The 26,479-nt window shown below is 47.2% G+C and overlaps 1 protein-coding gene across 1 annotated transcript in view; it reads right to left on the bottom strand.

Annotated features, from left to right (window-relative positions):
* The window catches only part of LOC144805969 (uncharacterized), a 172,863-nt gene that overhangs the window by 56,470 nt on the left and 89,914 nt on the right, over window positions 1–26,479 (bottom strand). The window contains exon 3 of the mRNA XM_078672431.1: window positions 4,972–5,690. Within this exon, the coding sequence (XP_078528557.1) occupies window positions 4,972–5,690 (719 nt within the window). The remainder of the gene's footprint in view (window positions 1–4,971; window positions 5,691–26,479) is intronic.

The following is a 26,479-nucleotide window of genomic DNA, read 5'->3' on the forward strand; positions in this document are numbered from 1 at the left end:
GACCTAGGTTGGCTAAAGACAATTGAACTTTTTGTGTTTTCCTTTTTTCTTTTGATTACTCTTGTTGAAAGACATTTCCTTTTCACTATCCATCAAGTTGCAGGGTCACGGTATGAGTCTTAGGCTGTGACCTGAGTAGTGACTTAGGTCAGCAGGACTTGCAGCGTCATAGGATGGCTAATAACCACAACTAAGTGATCCAGGAAGATTACCGTGAGCAACGCCTTAGAGAATGGATAATAAAGTGGAAGGGAAGGATAAGAAAGTTTCAATGCAACTCAAGTACAAGAAATTATTGTTTAATAGATGTGGCGTAGCCTTGTGTATTCTAGTATCTTTATGTGTTTTATTAGCTGGTGTGGGTTGCATCATCCACATTATGCAGCAAGCACCTGTTCCTACTTCTGTTTCTTTGCCTTCTTCTACTACTGCCTCTCCGCATAAGTTCTATACACTCCCAGATCATGAGCAAACTAGGAGAACAGAATACTTCAACAATTCATTCATCCAGTTGTTACAACAGCATCAACTGGTAGTTAACACTACTCACTGTTGGGTTTGTGGGCTCATGCCCCATAATGCTGAGAAAGGGATGCCATATTTAGTCCTTCCATTCTCCTATGAAGGTTCCGCTTGGGCTTATTTGGCTATGTTTTCTAATGCATACCAGAATCAACTTCGATATCCTCCTGATGGTCCGTATAATGGTGGAGCTGATTTTAGTCATAGTCCTTTGATAAAGGGAATAGTGACTATGGCTAAAATTGCCGACATTGGTAAGATCCCCGTTGATGAGAAGCGAGCATATGATGGTTGGAATGTGACTCATTACGTTACTAGCCTCACTGATAAGGCTAGACAAAGAAGATCTTTGCCAATTTGGACCGTACCCCATAAAGGTAACTTATGTCTACAAATAAATGGTCGGAATAATAAGAACAAACAGGAAAAGAGTGTTTGTTCCCATACATACATCTATTCACCCTTGATTTCTTCACCGCTGGTACCATCTCAAGGTACATATTTTGTTTGTCATGATAGAGCCTACACATGGCTTCCCACCTATTTTTCAGGAACATGTTACGTGGCTTTTCTCCTTCCCCCGACATATACTGCTCCTTCAGGTCATCACAAAAAAAGATATGGCAGAGGGGTTATTGATTCTGGAGACACAGCTGGACAAGAGGGAGGAGACTTAATCAAAGGGTTTCTTCCCTTCTGGGGCCCAATGGTCAATAGCAGAAACATTAGACCGCTAGTTCGTGTTGTTGAGGCTACGATAAATGTAACTTCCGGAGCCTTGAGTAATTTGACGGCCGAACTTCAGGTGGATCGCCTTATGACTTTGCAAAACTGAATGGTTTTAGACTTTGTCGTTGCAGATAGAGGAGGAGTCTGTAAATTGATTGGGTCTAGTTGCTGCATTTACATTCCTGATAACGCCCCTACAGTATACCAAGCCATTTCTAAGTTACACTTGATTGCCGAGTCTATTCATCAGGACACAGAAGATTGGTCTGTGATGGGATGGTTTTGGGGACTACGGTCCTCCTGGGGATGGAAAGTATTAACGTTCCTTGGAATGGTTTTGGCCATCATTTTCTTTTGCTGTCTTTGTTTGCAGTGTGGCCCAGCCATCTGTGGTCTTTGTGCCACCTTGTGTGTCTCAAAGCCTGTGTTGCAGCAACAGCTCAATGACCTCATGGCCATTGACATCGACTCAGACTAACTTGAGTCCTTTGTGTTTTGCCTGAGTAATGGCAAAAGGAGGGTCTGAGGTTCTGTGGTTTTCGACTTCGCTCTGTATCTAGCCGCCATTTTGTGTTGCCTTTACTCAGGCTGCACGGCGAACATAGTGTTTTTGCCTTTCCAGCTGCTATGCGTCTCCTCTGTTAAAAAGTAACCCTTTGTCCTTGTTTACGCAGCCGATGTCAGGGTCTGGCCGAGTCCGTTAATCTATGTCTAGACTGATTGATCCTTGTCTCAGTTGACTGTTTGGGTCCCACCATTCTTCGCTTACTGTACCTTATTTGACTGGCCTTCACCATTCTCTCCTTGTATTCTCCTATTACAGAACTATCCTTTGAAGCACACAAATACATCCTGTCACCTGCAAATTGAATTACATGCACAAGCATTGATTAACTTGAGGGGAGGGGAAAACACGGGGTCTGAAAGAAGGGCGTATTCGAGATACTCGATAGCTTGTTTTAAAACTTTTCCTATTTGTCAGTTTTGTATGTTTTGGGAGTCGATATTGTAAATATGTGTCCTATATAAGAGTGTGCGCCACGGAATTAAGTGGCAGTCTCCTGAGAACTTACCATTGGTGTACTTCTAGGACTACTGTGCTTAGCTGCAGCTAATAAACCTGATTTTCTACGCCTAACAGACTGTCTCATGTCTCTGCTTGACAAGGCAGGTGAACCTGGAGATTTTAGGCGTGCCCTGCACCGCTCGGCCCATAAGGCCCAGTTCTCCAGTATAAAGATGACACAAGTCGTCAATCGGGGCATTGAGATAATGTGGATACGGTGTGAACCCGGCTAAGACTGGCCAAGTGGCCCCAGGAATTGACAAGGGACCTAACCGAACCGGAGTTACGGTGTGTGGGAGGGTGCCATTAAACCAAACACGATGCTGCCATGCCGAATTTGGAATCTCGTGTGTCCTATATAGAGTATAGATCACAGGAATCGCAGTGTGAGTGTATGTATGAAACGTATCCTCATCCGCATTTATTACAGGAAACGTGACCCAAGAGTAGAAAAGCTACGGGGAACGCCGAATCAGCACTCACCACAAAGATAACAGACATACCATCGTCTGGTACTTCAAACTGCGTCAGATGACGCCGGAGCGCTGCCCAACTATGCTGAGCTATGTCAATATCACCCATGAGGACATAGAGAAGAAAAACAATTTATATAAATTGCAGTACAAAAAAGCGTAGCAATTCAAAACGTAAACCTTTTTATAAATCTCATGCTTGAATTAAAATATAACACATTCGTATAGGTAGGTTAATCCGTCACGCCTGTTAACTGGAAAAGGTGTTGAGGGTATTGTGGACAGATACAAGCACTAATCAAGACTTTGGGCGCCATGTTGCGGGAATTCTGCTCATGCACAGAACTATGCGCAGGAAGCCAGGACCTCAGTGTATTGTGGTGTACCAAAAACCCACCTCAGTGCCCAGAACCCCTATCCGACTAGCAACAGTGTCTCATTCATTCTCCGTACTACAGCGAAGCTACCAATGAACAAGCGACTTTGGGACATCTCAGGAAAAGTGGGAATCAAGAACACTCTTTTGCTTTTATTCTCATAAATGCCCACAACGTGAGCAATCAGAGACACAGTATAGTTTAAAATGTTTATTTCAACTACGTGCTCTAAGATGCAGTATCTTTGCTAACATAAGTAAAAAGATGCATAAAATCAATACAATAAGTATTGTTACAATTCCATAAAATACAAAGGGAGAAATCATATTATAATGATAGTGGAACCAGGTCTATAGCACCTTGTGTACCACCCTCCCCTTGCTAGGAGCTAGGTATTATAATAATAGAAGATCTCTAGGTTAAAACCGGGAACCCCATACCTCCAAAGTCAGGTGAAGTGAATCACATCCCAGATCAGCACAGCTCTTTGTCGATTGAAAGTTTTTTTCCAAGTGCTAGTCTCATGCATGCAAAATTTAAAAGCACCTGAGTTTCAGAAATGAGCAACTGTGTTCGTGTTGTGTCTAGAGCGTGGGCCGATCAACCTGCATCAACAGCATAAATTGTTATTTTAACATTGAACACTTTGTGCAGACTTGAGGTCGCAGTCTGAGTCTAGAGATGTGAAAAACAGTCCGTTCTCATGTGAAGGAAAAGCAAGCAGTTTGTTTTTATAAAAACAGAGACGTAGTGTCATGTACAAAAGCAGCAAAAATTGCGTTTGATCAACGAACTCACTTATGCTAATATAGCAATGTGTGCAGGCAGAATCATATTCATCCCTACACTTTTACGGGTAGCATGAACAGGAACACTAGGATGTTTTTCTTTGTAACTCTTCATCGCCAAATAAAAACCACCAGTGTTTCTTTTCTTTTATTCCACATTGTGCTAGTCTACCAGTGGATTTCCTGTTATATCACGTTGTTTTTTCTATGTGTACCGAAGTGAACAATCACTGGAAACAGACATTTTTATTATTCTACAAATCTTTGGTTTTCTTCTTTTCTTCTAGTCGTGTCTTCATTCATCTGGTATTTGAATATCCCACATAATTATATATTTGTTCCTGTAATTCCTTCATCTCACAATAACTGCAATGTTCTGCTCTTGTCTATGTCCTCAGTTGAGTCAATATTATTGTTAATGTTCTTAAGTTCTTTCTGAATTCACTGCATATCTGGGATTATTTCTAAGTGAGTTAAATGAAGATGTGTGTTCGCTGAGGCTATGTAGGAACAGAAATTGACAAAAGCTTGTCACACTTTTAGTGCAATTGTAAGGTTTACCCAATGTGTGTTCGCAATTGACAAAATCACTTCTGACATTCATTGCAATGCTCATTTTTACTCTGTGTATGTTAGTTGATGTATTCGTAGGTTTAATAACTGACAGAAGATATTCACACATTCACTGCACCTGAAGGATTTTTCTCTGTGTGCATTAACTGATGAATCCTTAATGCAAAATATTTCCTAAAGATACTTCTACACTCACTACAGTTGTATGGAATTTACAGAGTGTATGTAAGCTGATGTCTATATAGGCTTGATAACTGGCTAAATTTTTCTCACATTCACTGCAATTGAAGGCTTTTCTTCTGCGCGTGTTCGCTGATGCCTGTTTAGGATTGATAATGGACTTCAGCTTTTCAAACATTCATGGCATTTAAAAGATTTTTTTCCCCTTTGTGAGCTCGCTGATGATTTCTTAATGCTGAAGAGTAAGTAAAACTACTGCCACATTCACTGCAATGGTATGGGTTTTCCCCAGTGTGTATTCGCTGATGTCTCCGGAGGTCTGATAAGTGACTAAAGCTCTTTACACATTCACTGCACTGGTATGGTTTTTCCCCTGTGTGTATTTTCTGATGTGTGTTGAGCTGTGAAATTTGACTGAAGCTCTTTACACATTCCTTGCAATGGTATGGTTTTTCCCCTGTGTGTGTTCGCTGATGTGTTTGAAGTTCTTGTAACCGACTGAAGCTCTTCACACGTTCACTACAATGGTATGGTTTTTCCCCTGTGTGTATTTTCTGATGTGTGTGTAGGTGTGAAATCTGTTTGAAGCTCTTCACACATTCACTGCAATGGTATGGTTTTTTTCCTGTGTGTATTCTCTGATGTGTGTGGAGGTTTGAAATGTCACTGAAGCTCTTTACACATTCATTGCAATGGTATGGTTTTTCCCCTGTGTGTATTCGCTGATGTGTTTGGAGGTGTGATAATCGACTGAAGCTCTGCACACATTCCTTGCAATGGTATGGTTTTTCTCCTGTGTGTATTCTCTGATGTGTGTGGAGGTTTGCAATTTGACTGAAGCTCTTTACACATTCATTGCAATGGTATGGTTTTTCCCCTGTGTATATTCGCTGATGTGTTTGGAGATGTGATAACTGACTGAAGCTCTTCACACATTCAGTGCAATGGTATGGTTTTTCCCCTGTTTGTATTCGTTGATGCTCTTTGATGGTTTCTAATTGGCTAAAGTTCTTGATATATTCAGTGCAATTGAACAATTTTTCTCCTGACCGTGTTTCCTGAAGGGTCAGCATAGTTAATAAACCACTTGCATTATTTTGGACGCTTGATTTCCGATTTAACAATAAAATACAAGACTCACTAAATACCTGCCACATTCATAATATAAGTAAGGCTTCCTTGTGGGTGATTGCATCTTTAGATTGGATAATGGCTTTGCATGCTTGCGGGTAAAGCTTAATCTTCCTTCCAGTAGGTGAAAATTGGGAGAATACTCTGTACTTCAGAGAGCAGAACTCCCCTTTCCTTCAGCCTTCAGTTGTTAGGCTCCACTTCGTTGTGCGTTTCCCTGGTGCCTGTGGTTTGGCTAGAAAGAGTTAACAATACACCTAGAGCACTGAATGGTGGTCTGTTGCCAGTTTGGCTAGCGAAGCACTGCTCTAGCCATATCATGATGATGAAGCGACTTGTAATGTGTACAGCTACTCCAAAGAGTGTCCTGGGGACAAGCACAGGTCAGAAAAGAAAGTAATTCAGTTTGTTTCAAACATGGACAAAAAGCCAAGTTTTCAACCTTTTTTAAACATTATCATGTTGCTAACAGCTCAAAACTGAAGAGGGAGTTTGTTCTAAGCTATGGATCCCAAATAGACACAAGACCTTCCTCCAACTTTCATACCGGCCTCATGATCAAAGCTGGTGTTGGACGCTTGTTTATACAGCAGGTTGTTTGTCAGTTTTGTTGTCTTGGTTTTGTTGAGGTCATTTCTTTGTCTTGGGGTGTCGAGGTGCAGATCTCAGACTCGTACACTCACTGAATTGCCTTTGACTGCTTCTTCCTGGATCTGTCCTCCGCCTCTGATTCCACTGATGTTTTTGGAGCTCCTTATTTTTGATAATTTTTGCAGGTTTGATGTGTTATCTTTATTATTCATAATCAATCCGTGCTTTTAAGGCTTATTCTCTGTTGGATGTAAAGAAATGCAATATTACTAAATGCAAATGTAATAGAATGTGAATACACAATATTTAACCAGCTGTAGAAGACATCTCTTCCCTACCATATTTGAAATTTAGTAAGGAACATTTTACCATACATCGATATTTCATTAAAACTGCGGTTGAACGGGGCGTGGCCAAGACGGTGATCATGGCGGACGCAGCTTGAGTGAGCTCCGTCCCGCCGAATCTTTATCCTCCTTAAATCCTGCGTCGCCCTGACCAACCTACACCCTGACTCGAGTGGCGGAGAGCGGCTCCAGAGGGGACCCCTCGACAACGATTTCGACATCCTGGCGGTCCGGGATCAGTAACTTACGGCGGCTGGGAGCCTGGCCGGCGACGAGGCCTGCACCACACGCCGCAGCCGGGACCTCAATTGCTGTGTGGTCCGGCCGGAAGTGGCGGAGAGCCGGGAAGCGCCGGCCGGAAGTGCCGCTTCGGCCACGAAACGCTGCGGAGCGGCGGAGAAGATTGGGCTGACCCTGCGGGCACTCGGACACCCGGAGCAGAGGCGGACACGGAGGCTGGAGAGGAGAGCAGTCGGAGCCCGAACGGAGGTCGAGGTGGGGGTAAGGAGCAGTGCCGCAGCCTAACGGGGGAGGGGACGTGTCTGGCCCCTCTCGGCGGCAGACTCGAGCCGCGGGGCACAGTACTGCTGGAACGGTGGGAGGGCGGCCGCTATACCGGCCCTCCTACCTGTCTCCCCCCCCACCACCCCTCCCCTCATTTGAAGCGTGACTTTACCGGGCACCGGACACTTGGAGTGCACCCACTCGGCGGTTGCTTCGGACCGCGGCGAGGGGAGAGGGCTGAGAGGAATAACCCCCCCCCAGACTATTACGGGTCAATTTTGACGCCGGAGAGCGTGGCGCGGGCTCTGGGGTGTCCCTGGTGGACCAAACTGTGGAGTGGGCGACCCCCCATTGACCGCGTGGTCTGACAGCGTGGTGCAGCACCTCCCCGACCACTAACAGTGTGGTGGACAGCAGTCGCTTCATCGAAGGGTGCACCGCGCTTGGTCGCCGACGGGGCCACGATATACTTGGGCTGCCCCGGAGACACTCGCCGCCAGAGACCACCCATCCAGCCGGGGGTGCCCCTGGACCGTCGGTCCCCCACGATTGGGGTCAACACTCCACCAGCGACATGACGAGAGGGGGCAACAGTGGGAATGCTCCCAAACAGGGCCCGATGGACAAGTTTGCGGGGCCCAGTGGGGGCGCTGGGGCATCCGGAGGTCCCCAGAGCACCAGGCCGGACAACGCGGCGTTGATGGCGGCGATCACACAATCGAGGGACATGCTAGATGCGAAAATTGGAGCGGTTGGAGCCGACGTGACCTTGCTCAGACAGGATCTGCGCAATGCGGTGGCACGTATCACCGAAACAGAATCCCGAATCACTGAAGTCGAGGACGACGTGGTGAATCTCAAAAAGAGAGTTGCTGCCATGGAAGGGATCCAGAAGGGACTGGCGCTGCGGGTGGAGGATGCGGAAGGGAGGGCCAGAAGAAACAACCTGCGCTTTGTAGGCTTCCCGGAGGGCTGCGAGAAAGGAAATATGGAGGCCTTCCTGACCCAATGGCTGGAGGGATGGCTCCCCCCGGACTCCCTGTCGCGCTGTTTTGTGGTGGAGAGGGCACATCGGGCACTTCTTCCCAAACCGCCCACTGGGGCTCGCCCTCGCTCGGTGATTGCCAAACTGCTCAACTACCACGACCGGGACGTTATCTTACGGCAGGCCCGCGCCCAGGACCCACTAATGTTTGAGAATCATAAGATCCTTGTGTTCCTGGATTACACGAAACTAGTTCAACAGCAGAGACAGTCATTCACCGCGGCAAAAGCACGGCTGCGTGAGCTCAAGATTCCTTATGCTCTACTATTCCCGGCTCGCCTGCGTGTGGTCTTCCAATCTCGCACTCAGTTTTTCAACTCCCCGGAGGAAGTGTTTGAGTGGACGGACGAGACAGTGCGAGTCAAGGTGAACACCCCCCCTCGGAGGGGCGCGGACTCGTCAACCAACGGAAGACCCCCGAAAACGCCCAGACGATTACGCAGCAAGAGTAACTGGAGGTCGCGCTCTCAGAAGCGCCCACCTCCTGGTGATGACACGGCGGAAACTCCGGAGGAAACAGAACCTTCTCCCTCGAAATCTTGAGACCCACACGCTCGCACTGGTTCTAGACATGGAATTGAAGGGTAGGTGAAACGCCTTGATGGCGGGAGCAGGTCTGGCGCTGTTCTTCTTGGACATGCCACGTGCTGATTGGCTCCATGATTCCTTATTCATGGGTGGACGGTTGGTCGGGAGACGCTCGTGCGAGAGCGGGCCTACTCCCGGAGTTCATTCCCGCGTGTTGGGTGGGAAGTAGTTGGACACTTTGTGGGTAGTTGGGCGGGATCCATTGGTGCAGTGGGTCTTGGGCCTCCCGTTGGAGGGCTGAGATTGCCTGCACCGCGACAGGTACTTCAGTGTTGCTGAGGTATGGGGTGGGGGTTGGAGGGGGGGTTGTTGGTATAGTTTGTGGCTGGGGAAGGTTTGCAGGGGAGAGGGCGGGGGTTTGGGGGATCCGGGGATGGTGGGGAGGGAAGTTGGGGAGGGCTTTAGCACGGTGTACACGGGAACCTGGAGGCAACTGAGTATGTGTGTGTGGCCTCAGTGGCCTGATGATTTCGGAATCTGGAAGATTGATGGCGGCTGAAGAACTGGAGACGAGCCCCCCGCTAGCCTCGATGCGAATATTGAGCTGGAATGTGCGAGGGATGCTCGACAAAATTAAACGAAGTGCAGTTCTACGTCTGGGGAAGACTGAAAGAGCGGATGTATTGTTCCTTCAGGAGACGCACCTCTTGGGCACCAAGGTCCTTAGTTTACACAGATACGGGTATGATCAGGTGTTCCATGCTGGGTTTGCAAGAGGGTCCAGGGGAGTTGCAATTCTTATACACCATAGGGTCTCATACACACATGATACACAATGGCTGGATGTGCATGGTCGATATGTCTTCATTAAGGGGAGACTGGGGAGTGAACCAGTGGTTTTCGGTAGTGTGTATGCTCCACCCCCACTCCAAGACGCCCTGATTGAACGACTGTTCGAGGTATGGACGGATGTCCCGCATGTGCTGACGGTAGTGGGTGGTGATTGGAACGATGTGATGGATGGGAGACTCGACCGCTGTAGGCCTGGGGGCGGTCAATTGTCGGATGCCACTACGAGGTTGAGTAGGATGGCGCGGGGGATGGGATGGATTGACACTTGGAGACATCAACATGCTTGCGATCGTGAATATACATTTGTCTCTGCGGTCCACAAATCCTTTTCACGCCTGGACTACCTGTTCGTCCCGCAACCCTGGATAGGCAGAGTTGACTCCACCTCCATACTTCCGAGGGGCCTGTCAGATCACTCCCCGATCGCACTGACGTTGAGCCTCGGTGTGAGGCGACAACCGTTTCGCTGGCGCCTTTCTGTGTGGCACTTACAGCGCGACGACTATCAATCGCGCATAAGGGAGGCTATATCGCATTACTGGACAGAGAATGAGGACCCGAGTATAGATGCCATGACCATGTGGGAGGCCCTCAAGCCTGTCCTTCGGGGCGTGGACATTGCGTGGTGCGCCGCGAATCGTAGGGCCTGCAGGCTAGAAGTAGAGGAGGCGGCTGCTCAGGTGCGGAGCCAGGAGGCGAGATGCCTACAGGGGAGAATGGAGATGCCGTGGACCAGCTACTGCACCTTCAGCGGTCGTACACCTCGTTATTGTTAGACGAAGCCCGACAGGCTTGGCTCGCTACGCAGAGCAGAATCTATCAATGGGGGGACAAGTCTAGCACAATGCTATATAGGTTATGTCAAGACACTTATCAAGCCCAGCCCCTGCCGGGTCTCCGAGATGTCGCGGGCGGCCCTATTTCGGCCCCTGAGGTCCTGGCCCAGATGTTTGCCCAATATTATTAGACTCAGTATGCCCCCCGGGAATCCCTCCCAGCGGAGGAGATTGACAGATTTCTCGCAGACCTCCCACCCCGGGCGCTCTCGGATGAGGCACGAGCCCGACTGGACCTCCCACTGTCAGCAGAGGAGCTTGGAGAAGCTCTGGGCGGACTGAACACGGGCAAGGCCCCTGGGCCCAATTGGTTCCCCTGCGAATTCATGAAGCTGTTTCATCTCCAATTGGGGATGCGCTATAAGAAGGCACTGGAAGCGGCTCGGGATCATGGCAGACTACCAGCGGACTGGCGACACGCCGAGATTGTAGTTTTCTGCAAACCGGGAAGGCCCCAAGACTGCCCGGAATCTTATCGTCCGATCTCTTTGCTGAACTTTGAAGCGAAAATACTGGCAAAGGCATTGGTGAACCGTCTTCTCCCTTACATCACGGACCTGATCCATGCCGACCAGGCAGGCTTCATGCCTCACAGGGCAACGAGACACAATATACGACGCGCTCACCTAGTGGTGGAGGCGGCACGAGCGGCGGGCATCCCCGCGGCCTCCTGCTGGCAGACATGGATCGGGCCTTCGACTCCTTGAGTTGGTCATACCTCCGAGCCCTCCTCCTTCGGCTCAATTTGGGCCCACGTTTTCTGTCATACATTCATTTGTTATATACGGACCTGACGGCAGCGGTCAGAATAGCGGGAGCCACCTCCGGTTCATTCACCATCGGTCGAGGCACCCGGCAGGGATGCCTTCTCTCACCCTACCTGTTTGCCCTGGCAATGGAGCCGCTTGCGGCCTGGGTGAGGATGGATGCCCAATTGCGCGGTGTGGAGTGGGTAGGGGGCCCGTCTGACAGAATCGCACTCTATGCGGACGACGTCCTATTCTTTCTCACGGACCTCAATAAATCTGGGCCGAGGGTCCTTGAAATAATGCGCATTTTCGGTGAGGTGTTGGGACTTCGGCTTAATACACAGAAGTCGAAATTGTGGGTCCTAGGCGACAGGGGGACTTTGGGTCCCTGGGCCTCGGTCCTTCAGGAAGCAGCGGGAGGCCTCAAGTACCTTGGTGTCTTTCTGACTGATGTGCAGGGAGTGTCGTGGTCCTGTAACATAGTGCCTGTTTGGGACAGGATCCACTCGGATATGCTGATGTGGTCCAGGATGCCCCTGAATGTCTATGGCCGCTCAGCCATTTTTAAGATGGTGGCCCTACCCCGAATTTTATACCAATTGCAGAATCACCCATACCCAGTTCCGCAGCAGTGGTTTCGACAGGTGAACTCAGCCTTGGGTCGGTTCCTATGGACCGGAGGAGCAATAAGAGTGGCGCTCCGCACCTGCTTCCTGTCGACCTACTGTGGCGGGCTGGCCACATCTGATGTCCAGTCCTACTATCAGGCATCGCACTTACTTGTCCTTAACGAATGGTGGTACGGGGATCGCAGTGACCCGACCTATGCCCTGGAGAGGTATATGATGGACCCACACATGCTCCATACTATTTTATACTCAGCGACTATCCGGAAGAGACTCCCGAGGGTCACCCAAGTAATCTTCAAAGTGTGGCGCGATGCGCTCCGCCGCATGGGATGGTGGAACAGGCTCACGGGCGAGACTCCATTGTGGCATAATGGGAGGCTGCCCGGATTGGCTGCACTCCGGGGCTTCGAGGGCTGGGATGCTATTGGCATTTCGGCACTGGGCCACGTCCTGAAGGGCACAGTCCTCAAATCGTTTCAGGCGTTGCAGGATGAATACAATATGCCCCGGTCCCAATTCTTCAGGTACTTACAGCTCCGACACGCCCTGGCCCCCGCAATAGCGGGCATGCCGTCCTTGCCGGAGTTTAGTCCCCTAGAAGCAAAAGTCTTTATGGGGGAGTTGGAATCGAAGAAAATCTCAACCATATATCAAACATTAGTTACACACTGTTCCCCCTCTCTTGATAAGTTGCGGGCGGTCTGGGAGAGTGATCTGGGAGACTTAGAGGAGGAGAACTGGAGAGAAGCCCTGGAGGCCCCTAGGGGAGCAGCGATAACAGTGCGCCTGCGCTTTATCCAATTTAAGTACCTTCACAGGGCATATTACACGAGGGAACGATTGTGGAAGGCGGGGCTGATAGCCTCCCCGGATTGTTTGAGGTGTGGCAGTGCGGTAGGCTCCTTCTTGCATACAGTATGGGGATGTATACGGCTGCAGAGGTTTTGGACCGGTGTGTGGGACTGTTTAGAGGAAGTGTTGGCATGGGAACTCCCTCGCACGCCGCAGCTGGGCCTTCTTCACGTTATGGAACAAGTGGGGGGTAATCTGTATAAACGGCACTTGCTCCTTCTGGGACTTACGGTAGCCAAACGGGATATAGCCCAAGCCTGGAAGGCCTCAAAGGCCCCGTTGGTGGGGGTGTGGAAGCGGGGCATGGACTTCAGCATGGGATTGGAACGCCCAATCTTTGAGGCCAGGGGCTGCCCCAGGAAACATTATAGAATTTGGACGAAATAGGCTGACTATAGGGGCCTGTTGCTGGACTCCCCGGCGCCACAAACCACTGATATAGACCACGTCTGTACTACCCCCAAGTGAACTGACCACACGTTGCTACCATGATGCTTAGGCGCCTGTTTCTGGACAATGTGAACACCGTGCAGGGTGGGGGGTGGGAACCGGGTGGGAATGCGGGGAGGGGGGTGTTGGGCAATGTTGATTGAATTTCTTGACCACTATTGTTCTTATATGCTCACTGTCTTTCTGCCACTATGGAAGCAGTGTTTCTTTTGTATTCTATCAACTGCTACAAAACTAATAAAATTTGTTCTGAAAAAAAAAACTGCGGTTGAACATGTCACATCTTATTTACTTCTGAAAAGGCAGTGATTTACCAATGTTCCAGAGTAAATTACTAACGAAAGGGCAGCTACAGAGCACTCGTGCTACAGGTAGAGTTTTAGGTAGATACACATGGACAAGATTTCAATTAACCAGAACAGATTGTGGAAAAAGAGAGGAATCAGGAAGCGCTGCCGTTAATTCAGTTTCAGGAAGTATCTACCAAAGGTAGCTCTTCAGAAAGTGTATAACAAAGGTAACTCTTCAGGAAGTATTTAAGCAAGGTAACTCTTTAGGAAGTATACATGACAAAGGTAACTCCAGACACCTTCTTCCACAATGCTTTCCTGTTCACACTGGATCAGCTCAAATGCCAACTCCAGCCTTTACCTTGCAGCTCATTAAGAGTCTTTCTATGAGTGCGACAGCCCTCATGATCGCCGTACTCAGGGTTGCGGTCCAAATGCCACCATCCTGGCGGACTGATCGGCGTATTATAATTGTGGTGGTGGGACCGCCCCCCCGCCAGGATCAAGGATCCCGCTGTGGAGGCAGTCTGCAAACACCCAGAATATGTTGGCAGTGCCAAAGCCAAAAAACACAGTTGATGGACAGAATGTAGAACAATGTCATACATTCACCCCAGTACAAGGATCTGGGCCTAAATCTATCGTTTTTTTCACTCCACACCACCCTGGGTTAGACACTGGCTATATGCAAATCAGCTCTGACCCTTTGCCTCATGGGAAAAGTCCAGTCCGAACTACCAAGCCATGTCTTTCCCAGACCGGAATCAAGCATCCAAGGACCGGTTTCTGGCTATCAGCCTTCATTCAGCCTGGATAGCTTGACTCCAGTGGTGTGGAGAGCCTGGGACTCACGTCTGAGCATACCCAGCCCACTCGGGGTGAAAATTACAAAAAACACAGTTGATGGACAGAATGTAGAACAATGTCATACATTCACCCCAGTACAAGGATCTGGGCCTAAATCCATCGTTTTTTTCACTCCACACCACCCTGGGTTAGACACTGGCTATATGCAAATCAGCTCTGACCCTTTGCCTCATGGGAAAAGTCCAGTCCGAACTACCAAGCCATGTCTTTCCCAGACCGGAATCAAGCATCCAAGGACCGGTTTCTGGCTATCAGCCTTCATTCAGCCTGGATAGCTTGACTCCAGTGGTGTGGAGAGCCTGGGACTCACGTCTGAGCATACCCTGCCCACTCGGGGTGAAAATTACAAAAAACACAGTTGATGGACAGAATGTAGAACAATGTCATACATTCACCCCAGTGTGGAAAAGTAAATTTTGCCATGTTCTGTGTCCCTACGCCTCATCCATCATATGTTATGTGTGCATGACCAATATGCATATGTTATTCCCCATTTCTGATTGAAGACGCAATTACAGTTGTGTCCACCTCTAATATGTTAGTTTCCAGTCCTCGTGAATACTACGAATATCAGGCCTATGTAAGTAATGTTGCCACGTTTCTCAGTGTGCACGTTATTCAATTATAAAGTCCCCGTTTCCAGGCCTCAAAAGGGCCCGGACCCTGGATTCAGCTCCTGTCTCCTGAAAGCCTCGCTGAGGAGCGATACAGCCCCCACCTGTATCCTCGACCCTTCACTTACTTCCTGCCTTGCAGTGCCCGGTGCACCCCGGCTCTGCCTCTGAGTCTGCCAAAAGTATGTTATAGTTCCTGCTATCAGTTCAGTCCTCCTCCTCTGCATTCCTAAGCTACTGAACTGCATCAATAGTTTCCGTCATTGTCTAGCCTTCTCGTCTCCACGTTAGAGAAATACTGTATTTAATGGTCTTTTTAATATTCTTCACGCACTACATGTAGAATAATGCATGGTCCAGTCTTAGAATCAAGTTAGCTTTTCCCCTCATGACTTCTAGTTTATATCAACATGTTCCCTAAACATTAGATACCAGATAGGGTTTAGGTACATGTCGCTCCGACCCTCCAGACTCTAGTCTCTGCTCCTAGCACAGAGTTCGTAGCCCCCAGCTTCTCCTAGTAACACGTCATTGCTAGTTTTCGCGCACCATTAGGTTAGAGGTCCCGGCTCCTTAGGTAGCCCCCTCCAATGTTTCCGCCCATTCATGACATATTCTGTTACGTTTTGCATCACATGTCTAAGTAAACTCCCAGTTACACCTCTTATTACTGTTATCTCTCGCGACTGCTACGCGTCACGCCTTCTACTCCACCCACTGTTACGCCTATTGCAATGTAATGCTATGTGTTTGCGCTATGTATATAAGTCAATGTTATGTTATTAAATGTTAGCGCGCTCATCCCAGACCTAGCCCCGGCAGCTGCCGGGCCTTATTGTCCTATTCCCATGCAGGTTGTCCTGATCCTGTCCTTATGCTGTAATAAACCTGCAGAAACTCCTACTACCTCGAATCTTGACTCTTATTTATTGAGCTATCTGTTATGCTATAGGTCTAGTCAAAAATAGGGTATTATTTATTTATTTACCACATAATGGCGCCCGAATAGGGACTTGCCCTTTCCCCACGCGTCGGTGAAGCCACGCCGACCCCCTGACCCTCTGCAGTCGTGACGGAACCATACTGGCCAAGTGCAGATATTTCTGCTTCAAGTATCCCTCAGGCCCACGGAGGAGACGGAGGAGGTGGTCCAGCATCCGAACGAGACGGTGGAGGAACGCGGCGAGTCCCGACCAGAGCCCAAGCCGAGAGTCCAAGGTCCGAGGTATCCGGAGGTCCACCCGTAACTGAAGTCCGAAGTCCGAAGTTCGTCGTCGTAGTCCAGTCCCGTCCGAGGCCTTCCGTTCCGTGCTGCCCGGTGAGTACCATTGCTGGGGTAGTGTCTAGACAGGGTCAGTCTAAATTGACTCCTGGTCCGTGGGTTGGTGGTACCCAAGCCCACAAACGAAGTGTTCACCTAGGTGGATACGGGTCTTGATGCGTTCCTTTATGGGACCGGTATGTTCCGTACTGTTACAGCAGTGCATCCAGTAACTCTAGTCTGTTCCGTTCTCGAGAATTCTGTTCTGTTTTCAGTATTTTCAGGTAGTATTCTGTTCGAACTGTTATTTATAATGTTGTTTAATGTATTTCCAATGTCGTGGTATGCCTGAATTGTTTTCCCAATTGTTATTGTTTTTCGTGTATTGTATTGTGTTCCGATTCAAGTTTAGAATGCCGCTCTTTTCCAAGTTACGTCAGTTAAAAACTAGAAAGGGTCTGCTGGAAGCAGCAGTTCCTGTTCCGCCTAGGGACAGTCCAGGTCACTTTATGTATCAGAAACATGGCATAAGCGCCATATTGTATCTAGATTTATGGGTAGAGTATACCAAACAGTTAGAAGAAAAGTATAGATGGCCCGTATCGGGTACATGGGATGCCGAATGTATCATGCGAGTAGAAGAAGCATTATGGAAAAAGAAAGCCAGACAGTCACAGAAAGATGCCATCGAGTTATGGCGTAAGGAAGCTCATAAAAGAACGGAAAAGGAAGTCAGAAAGTCAGAGTTAAGTAGAGAATCCCAAGAACGAGCCCAAGAAAGAGAATTAATCGAGATAGGTGAACAAGTTAAAGCCGAACAGTCAGACAGACAGAGGCATGCCCTCATTAAGGGTATGTATCCTCTCCTTGCCGAAGGCTTGCCAAAAGCGACCCCAGAGGCACCCAGTAATTTCTCGCCACCATTAGTTCCGACCAAGCTACGTCACAAACCGACCGCAGCTGATATTTTTATTTCGTCCTATTTGGACGACACAGTTCCTGAATATGCAAATCCAGTTCGCGCCCCGCCTGTCCCTGTAAATCAGGCACTTCCCGTTCCTCCAGACACCGGAGTACCTGTTACGGTACCCCCGGGTCAGTCTGCCATACAAGTTCAGCCCACGTTACAATTACCGACCCTGCAAGCACGAAGAATGTCAGTCGACGATTCTAGTCTAGGGGCCGCAGGAGGAGGTCCTCCAGGAACCCCGCCGCCACACAAGCGTTTATCAGCACTCGAATTACATGCTCAAGCATCACAGCGTACTCCTAAAAGTAATAAGTCTGTTACAGAAATCAGGCAAGCCCTTAACGAATGTGTCTATGACACAGTCCCAGGCGAGTATAATATGGTTTTATATTCCGTACGCGTAAGAAGGGTGACCGAGTATCTAGTCACCTTACCAAATATGAAAGAAGATCTAGACAGAATATATCGTTTCATCCGTACAGGGGATGCTCCAGAAAGTATTGGCGAGATTATGTCTCAAAGGAAAGCCGAGATTCAGCTCATGATATTAAAGTTCCTGATCAATTGTTTAATAAGAGAACAAGATTACCCGTCTAAAGATCCCGCCGAAATGAGAATCCTGACAAGGTGGAGTGATAATATAGCCGAGGGTAAGCACAAGACCATTAGTGCCATGGAAAGTATGTACAAGAAAATTCGTAAAGAAATAATAAGGTTACACGAACAGCGTAAAACAGCACAAGTAAGCGAGAAAGAAAGTGTCTCTGATCCTGAAGAGGAAGACGAGAATCCCGCCAGAATAGCGTATGTAGGAAAATCCAGATTTCCAGATCGCCATTCACGTCCAGAACCCAAGTCTATTTTTCATCATCCAGCACCAGAACGAGGTTCTCTAGAACAAGTATTTCAAGCTACCGATCACATTCTGAAATCACGAGTCGGTTATAGTGAGTTAAGTACCATGCATGAACAAGAACTAGCCCGATCAGCAGTCCGATGGATTACTGATTCTACCACTTTTCCAGACGAAATAGTGGCACAAATGTTTCTGAAACTGCCCCCAGCCGAGCAACGACTGGTGGGTATGTATATGATCCAGCACCTCATTACTCTGTATGAGGGTCAACATTCTGATCCAGGCCCGTTACATGATATCCTGAACGAGTTACTCCAGTACAGATGGAGAGGTCTAGGTACCGATTTAATTAGTGTCATTCTAGAACAGCGCCACAAGTATAGAACGTTCCTGAACCCGCATTGTGTTCATGTCTCACCCCCAGAAAGTAAATCGTTTTACATAGACAGACAGAATCCGTTACGAGAAGTCCACCCAGTCCAAGGGGCGGGTGGCGTAATGCAACGAGTGTTTGTATACACTCCGATTTCAAAGATGGAACTTCTTGAAATGAAGAAATTAATTCCCTGTCATGACAAAGATCCAGCAGGGTTCCATAGAGAATTAAAAGACATGCTCCGTATGGGAGAATACACGTACCCTGATATCATTAAAATGTTAAAAGTCCTGCTACCCGCAGGGGTGTATGAAAAGTTAAAGGAAAAAGAATGGGAGGTGGGAGAGAAAAAGATCGATTGGGCAGCTCTAGAAGCTGAAGACAAGGCACGAGTACCAGGTACCGGTCTTGGAGATAAATGTAAAGAATTACCAGAATTATTGATTCAAGTTTTACCCAGATTATTGACAACTAGGAAAGAAGACTGGGATGCAATCTCAGCCTGTAAACAGAAACAAGATGAAGACATTAGTGATTTTTATTCTAGATTCGAGAAATGTTTCAGTATTAACAGTGGTCTCAAGACAAGTAGTGAGTCATACCCTCATCTTTTCGTTACCAAATTAGTCGAGAATTCAAGTCCACAAATTAAAAATCGAGTTTTGAAAGTCGAAAGCACCTGGCAAGCAAATACTCCGTCCCAGATGCTCCAGATGCTCCAGTATCACCAGAATAGAATCAGAGAAGAGCAAGAACACGAGAGAAAACGTATGAAAGACACAAAAATGAAAGTGCTAGTTGCACAATCTATTCCTCAAGACAGTCAGAAGAGGGGTCCGAATCAAGCCAGTCATCCTGCGGCTCCCGTTAAAGGGAACTGCAATTATTGTAAACAGCCAGGTCATTTTATAAACGAGTGTGCAGTTCTGAAACATAATATAGCTACTGGTAAGACTAAAGAAAGACCACGTCCGCCGAGACAAGAACAAGTTTCACAGACTCCTCAGTCACAGAATGCACCACAGACAGTTACAGTACCGCAGCCTATTGCTGCAACACAGCATGTTACATCGCAGATGTACCAGTATGCACAGTCCGAGTATCCAGAGTACCAGTCATATTCATGAAACAGCCTAGAGAGGGAGGTAGGCTTGCCTCTCATCGAGATACCTGTAGACCAAGAAGGTCCCTATGTTCATAGTCAAGTACGAGGGAAAGACAGAAAGTTTTTGATCGATACAGGGGCAAGTAGGACCACAATTAGTCACGCCGAAGTTCCAGGGGCTCCGCTCTCAGGCTCAAGAAATGTTTCCCTTGGATTTTCAGGAAAACCCATAGTTAATGAAATATCTAAGCCAGTTACTCTAGAAGTAGGTCCATTGTCCCGTACTACTGATCTGTTACTTACTAAGTCATGTCCAGAAAATCTGTTAGGTATTAAGACACTGAAAGAGTTAGGTGCAGTTATTTGCTGTTCCCCAGAGGGAATACGTCTGTTCCTACGTGACTTTAAGGGTCACTATGTGTTACGAGATTTTGATTCAAGATTGTCTAATGTTCCGCAGCATTTATGGGCGCAAGGTCCAACTGATGTAGGTTACATGCAAATCACACCCCATCGTGTGACTCTCAAGCCAGGTGTAGTGTTACCACGAATCAGGCAGTACAGATTGCCACCTGAGGCTGTAGCAGCCTTATCCAAAATTATTGACGAGCTCATGGCTCAAGGAGTAGTTGTAGAAACTGACTCCAATGTATGTAATTCTCCGATCATTCCAGTCATGAAGCGTACTGATCCAAATGCACCCCCAGTATATCGATTAGTGATTGATTTACGAGAGCTTAATAAATGTATTATTCCTCAGTACCCAGTTGTCCCAGACATTTCTTCCCTGTTAACAGCCATTGATTCCGAAGCCATGTTTTTCACTGTTATTGATCTCAAGAATGCATTTTTTAGTGTTCCAATTCATCCAGACAGCCAGTTTCTCTTCGGATTTTGTTTAAATGGAAGGAGCTATATGTTTACACGCGCTCCTCAAGGTTTCACAGAAAGCCCTAGTATTTACAGTCAAGCACTCAAGAGACAACTAGACAACATTCACATGCCAACTGACACTGCCCTGCTCCAGTATGTCGATGATCTATTGATCACAGCCCGTTCTGAACGTGACTGCGAGCGTGCATCACTTACAGTTTTGTATTTTCTAGCCGAGATGGGGCACAAGGTGTCACCTTCGAAGCTTCAATTCTGTGTCCAGCAAGTGGTATACTTAGGACACTTGCTGTCCAAGAGGGGTAGGCAGTTGACACCCGACCGTATCCAGTTAATAGCGAGTCTTCCCCAGCCCAGAACCCAGAAGGAGGTACGTGCCTTTATCGGCCTTACTTCTTATTGTAGACAATGGATTCCCCAGTATGCATTTCTAGCCAAGCCACTGATACAGTTAACGACACAGGAGGCAGCCGTATCGACTGTCCTCCCTTGGACATCCGAACATACACTTAGTTTCAACGAGTTAAAGAAAGCCCTATGTCAAGCTCCAGTTCTAGCTACACCGAACTACAGTAAGCTTTTTACACTTTTCGTTACAGAACGCAAAGGTACAGCATTATCTGTTCTCACACAAGATCAAGCAGGTCAATACAAGCCCTGTGCTTATTTTTCGAGCACATTAGATCCAGTCGCCCAGGCGTTGCCTGCGTGCCTCAAGTCAGTTGCAGCCACAGCACTAGCCATCAGACAAAGTGATTCCATAGTTTTAGGACATTCCCTGACAGTACAGGTCCCACATTCAGTAGAAGTTCTTTTAAACCGAACACAAACCCAGCACTTGACAATTGCACGTTTAACAGGTTATGAACTGACACTGTTCCAGCCACACATAGAAATTAGACGCTGCAACGTCCTGAATCCTGCTACACTGTTACCATCAGTTAGTTCAAATCCAGACACACATGATTGTGTGGAAGTAGTTAACATTACGACAAAGCCAAGACAAGACCTGACAGATATTCCGTTACCAGATCCTGACCTGACACTTTATGTGGATGGTTCATGTATGAGAACTAGTACAGGAGAACTAGTCGCCGCGTATGCAGTGACTACTGACACTGAAGTTATTGAAACACACCGTATTGATACTCTGTCCGCTCAAGCAGCAGAGCTAGTTGCTCTGACACAAGCCTGTATACACGCCAAGAACCTGAAGGTTAATGTTTACACAGATTCACGTTACGCATTCGGAGTTGTACACGACTTCGGAGTACTCTGGCAGGAGAGAGGTTTCATGACTTCTCATGGAACCAAGATTCAGCATGGTCTCCTTATTCAAGCCCTGTTAGATGCCATACATTTACCGACATCTATTGCTATCATGAAATGTAAAGCACATACGAAAGTCACTGACATTATTTCCCAAGGTAATGATCTAGCAGACCGCACAGCCAAGCTTACAGCACAGACTCCAGACATTCCAGTAAACATGACACATACTCCAGATCTGATTACATGCATGACAGTTAAGGACCCTACACAAGATGTCATAGATATTCAGTTACATGCTACCCCCGAGGAAATCAAGAAATGGTCTGAACAAGGAGGGGTCCAGACAGATCAAGGATGGTTAACGAAGGGTAGAGCCACATGGTTTCTCCCCGATTCTATGGTTCAAGTCATTATCAATACCGCACATAGTCCAGCACATTTAGGAGAAAAAGCTATGTTAGACAGTATCCAGAACATTTGGTTCAACAAGCATTTACGAGCTGCAGCCAAGCAGAAAGTCCGTACCTGTATGATATGTTGTCAGTTTAATCCAGGTAAAAGTGTCCCGGTGGAACAAGGTGGTTTCCAGCCCCCTGACCACCCTTTTGAGGTCCTCCAGATGGATTATATTCAGATGGAGCGATGTCGAGGTTTCAAGTATGTCCTTGTAGTTGTATGCGCCTTGTCCAGGTGGACAGAAGCATATCCAGTCCCAGATTACACCGCCGCGACCACTGCTAAGCAGTTGGTTCGTGAATTCTTCCCTAGATATGGACTCCCTAGAGTCGTATATTCTGATAACGGCCAGCCATTCTCATCCGAACTCATGAAGCATGTTTCCCTGTTGTTAGGGTACCAGTGGAAGTTCCATTGTGTACGCCATCCAGAAGCAGCTGGACTAGTCGAAAGACATAATCAGACTCTGAAGATCCGTATAGCAAAAGTCTGTAAGGACAAAGGTGTAGACTGGTTAGTAGCTTTGCCAGTTGCTTTATTTTATATGCGTATGGTCGCACATTCCAGATCAGGTCTGTCCCCGTATGAGGTCGTATTCGGCCGCCCCCCTAACATGTGGGGTACTCCTAGACCCCGAAGTATTACCGATGTTTCATGTAATATGCTGACAGATTACCTAGCTTCCTTGATGTCTGCCCTCAACTCATGTCGTTCACAGGTTGCCGCCGCATTTCCAGACAATACCGAGGTGGCACCGCACGAGATCGTTCCAGGGTCCCTTGTGATGATCAGAAATTTTGACAGATCAAGTCCGCTGGAACCACGTTGGAAGGAGCCACGTCAGGTCCTCTTGACCACCCGAACTGCCGTCAAGTTGGAAGGCAGGAAGGGGTGGGTACACCTCTCTCACGTAAAACTTTTCAAAGGATCGAAACCAGACATTGCCAAGAACATTTCCCAGGATTCGAAGGATTGCCAGAACATTGTTTTGAAGGACTGTCCCGCACCAGACTTTATTACAACCCCTCCCTTGTTAGAGAAAACTCCACAACAGGAGTATAAGTTAAAGCTCAGGTCTAATAAGTCAGCCAGTTTGATTGTATAAGTCCTCCCCTAGGTGAAACGGTTAAATTGTTTCTGACATATATAAAATAGACCCCCATAGTGAGAGAGTCAGTCAAAGCTCAATCACATGTATCGTTTTTCTGAGTTTCATATTATTCATCAGCATAATGATTTCCTGCACCAGCTATGCTTTCTATCTGTGTTTTTCAGTTCCTCATGTAAACATGTCTGCTCATGCTACAGTAGAGCACACGTTTAGTGATCTGCCTCCTCACGAATATTCATACCGCCTCGCCATGCGTAATAACACATTCATCCGTATGTTACATTATTCACACCAGACCAGCAATGCCACTAATTGTTGGGTGTGTGGTCGACTCCCCCCTTTCCAGACACCGAAGGGAGTTCTGCCACTTTTTCCTTATCCATTCTCACACAATGGTTCGTGTGGAGCATGGTCCACGTTAACGTCATCCTCAACAGATATGTCTTTTCTTAACAGTACATGTTTCCCAGACAAGCAAGGTTTCCCCCACAGAACAGGTTTAGATTTAGAAAATGAAGTATATAATTTAGGAAATTATTCGTCGAATTTTATGGTTCTGAATGTTCAGTCTGATACTACTCCAGACTCACCTGCTATTTCAGTGCTACCAGTCAAAGGCGAATTATGTGTCCGAAGTTATGGTTCTGTACATATAGGTCATAGTGAATGTACTACTGTTATCCAGTATAGTGACAGTAGGAAATCTATTTTTATAGCTTCACGTCATTCTTATTTTGTTTGTGGTCAAACTGCATATGTCCGTCTGCCCCTCGATTGGGAGGGAACCTGTTACATTGCCTTCCTACTGCCACCTGTTTTTCTAGCCCCACCTGACTATCATAGGAATTCTTTCTTAGTACACACTAGACACAAGAGAAATCTCCCGATTGTCGATTATACTGAAACCGCCGCAGAGCAATTCATTGATATAGATAAAGGTGTTTTCCCTTATTTAGGTACAGTTGTAAATAGTAAGCTAATTCGTAGGTTAACAAGAACCCTTGAAGCAGTAGTAGATGAGACTGCCTCCGCTCTAGGTAACTTAACTGAAGAGCAATCCTTTATGAGAATTGTCGTTTTACAGAATCGTCTCGTCCTTGACGTCATACTGGCCGATAGGGGCGGGGCCTGTAGAATTCTCGGATCCAGTTGTTGTATTTTCATTCCAAATAACGCGCCGTCTGTTTATTCAGCTATAACCAGACTCCATAAACTTGCCCATCTGTTACACCAAGATCCAGGCACCTGGACATGGTCCGGTTGGTTCTGGAATATAATTTCCGCCTGGGGTTGGAAAGTCCTGTCCTTTTTAGGTATTGCAGTAGCGATCATATTCAGCTGCTGCCTCTGTATACAATGTGGCCCTGCGATTTGCAGCATGTGTGCTACCTCTTGTATTCCCAGTCCCAAGCCCTGTTCTAAATCTCGTTCCAAGACAATTCGAGACGAGCAAATGGTACTGTATGAAATGATAGACGGTATCATGAATATTGATGTTTCCTGATGGAAACGTAGTGACAAGGAGGGAATGTGGAAAAGTAAATTTTGCCATGTTCTGTGTCCCTACGCCTCATCCATCATATGTTATGTGTGCATGACCAATATGCATATGTTATTCCCCATTTCTGATTGAAGACGCAATTACAGTTGTGTCCACCTCTAATATGTTAGTTTCCAGTCCTCGTGAATACTACGAATATCAGGCCTATGTAAGTAATGTTGCCACGTTTCTCAGTGTGCACGTTATTCAATTATAAAGTCCCCGTTTCCAGGCCTCAAAAGGGCCCGGACCCTGGATTCAGCTCCTGTCTCCTGAAAGCCTCGCTGAGGAGCGATACAGCCCCCACCTGTATCCTCGACCCTTCACTTACTTCCTGCCTTGCAGTGCCCGGTGCACCCCGGCTCTGCCTCTGAGTCTGCCAAAAGTATGTTATAGTTCCTGCTATCAGTTCAGTCCTCCTCCTCTGCATTCCTAAGCTACTGAACTGCATCAATAGTTTCCGTCATTGTCTAGCCTTCTCGTCTCCACGTTAGAGAAATACTGTATTTAATGGTCTTTTTAATATTCTTCACGCACTACATGTAGAATAATGCATGGTCCAGTCTTAGAATCAAGTTAGCTTTTCCCCTCATGACTTCTAGTTTATATCAACATGTTCCCTAAACATTAGATACCAGATAGGGTTTAGGTACATGTCGCTCCGACCCTCCAGACTCTAGTCTCTGCTCCTAGCACAGAGTTCGTAGCCCCCAGCTTCTCCTAGTAACACGTCATTGCTAGTTTTCGCGCACCATTAGGTTAGAGGTCCCGGCTCCTTAGGTAGCCCCCTCCAATGTTTCCGCCCATTCATGACATATTCTGTTACGTTTTGCATCACATGTCTAAGTAAACTCCCAGTTACACCTCTTATTACTGTTATCTCTCGCGACTGCTACGCGTCACGCCTTCTACTCCACCCACTGTTACGCCTATTGCAATGTAATGCTATGTGTTTGCGCTATGTATATAAGTCAATGTTATGTTATTAAATGTTAGCGCGCTCATCCCAGACCTAGCCCCGGCAGCTGCCGGGCCTTATTGTCCTATTCCCATGCAGGTTGTCCTGATCCTGTCCTTATGCTGTAATAAACCTGCAGAAACTCCTACTACCTCGAATCTTGACTCTTATTTATTGAGCTATCTGTTATGCTATAAGTCTAGTCAAAAATAGGGTATTATTTATTTATTTACCACACCAGTACAAGGATCTGGGCCTAAATCCATCGTTTTTTTCACTCCACACCACCCTGGGTTAGACACTGGCTATATGCAAATCAGCTCTGACCCTTTGCCTCATGGGAAAAGTCCAGTCCGAACTACCAAGCCATGTCTTTCCCAGACCGTAATCAAGCATCCAAGGACCGGTTTCTGGCTATCAGCCTTCATTCAGCCTGGATAGCTTGACTCCAGTGGTGTGGAGAGCCTGGGACTCACGTCTGAGCATACCCAGCCCACTCGGGGTGAAAATTACAAAAAACACAGTTGATGGACAGAATGTAGAACAATGTCATACATTCACCCCAGTACAAGGATCTGGGCCTAAATCCATCGTTTTTTTCACTCCACAGCACCCTGGGTTAGACACTGGCTATATGCAAATCAGCTCTGACCCTTTGCCTCATGGGAAAAGTCCAGTCCGAACTACCAA

Source organism: Lissotriton helveticus (assembly GCF_964261635.1).
Source record: "Lissotriton helveticus chromosome 1_1 unlocalized genomic scaffold, aLisHel1.1 SUPER_1_unloc_36, whole genome shotgun sequence".
In the NCBI taxonomy this organism is placed as follows: Eukaryota; Metazoa; Chordata; class Amphibia; order Caudata; family Salamandridae; genus Lissotriton; species Lissotriton helveticus.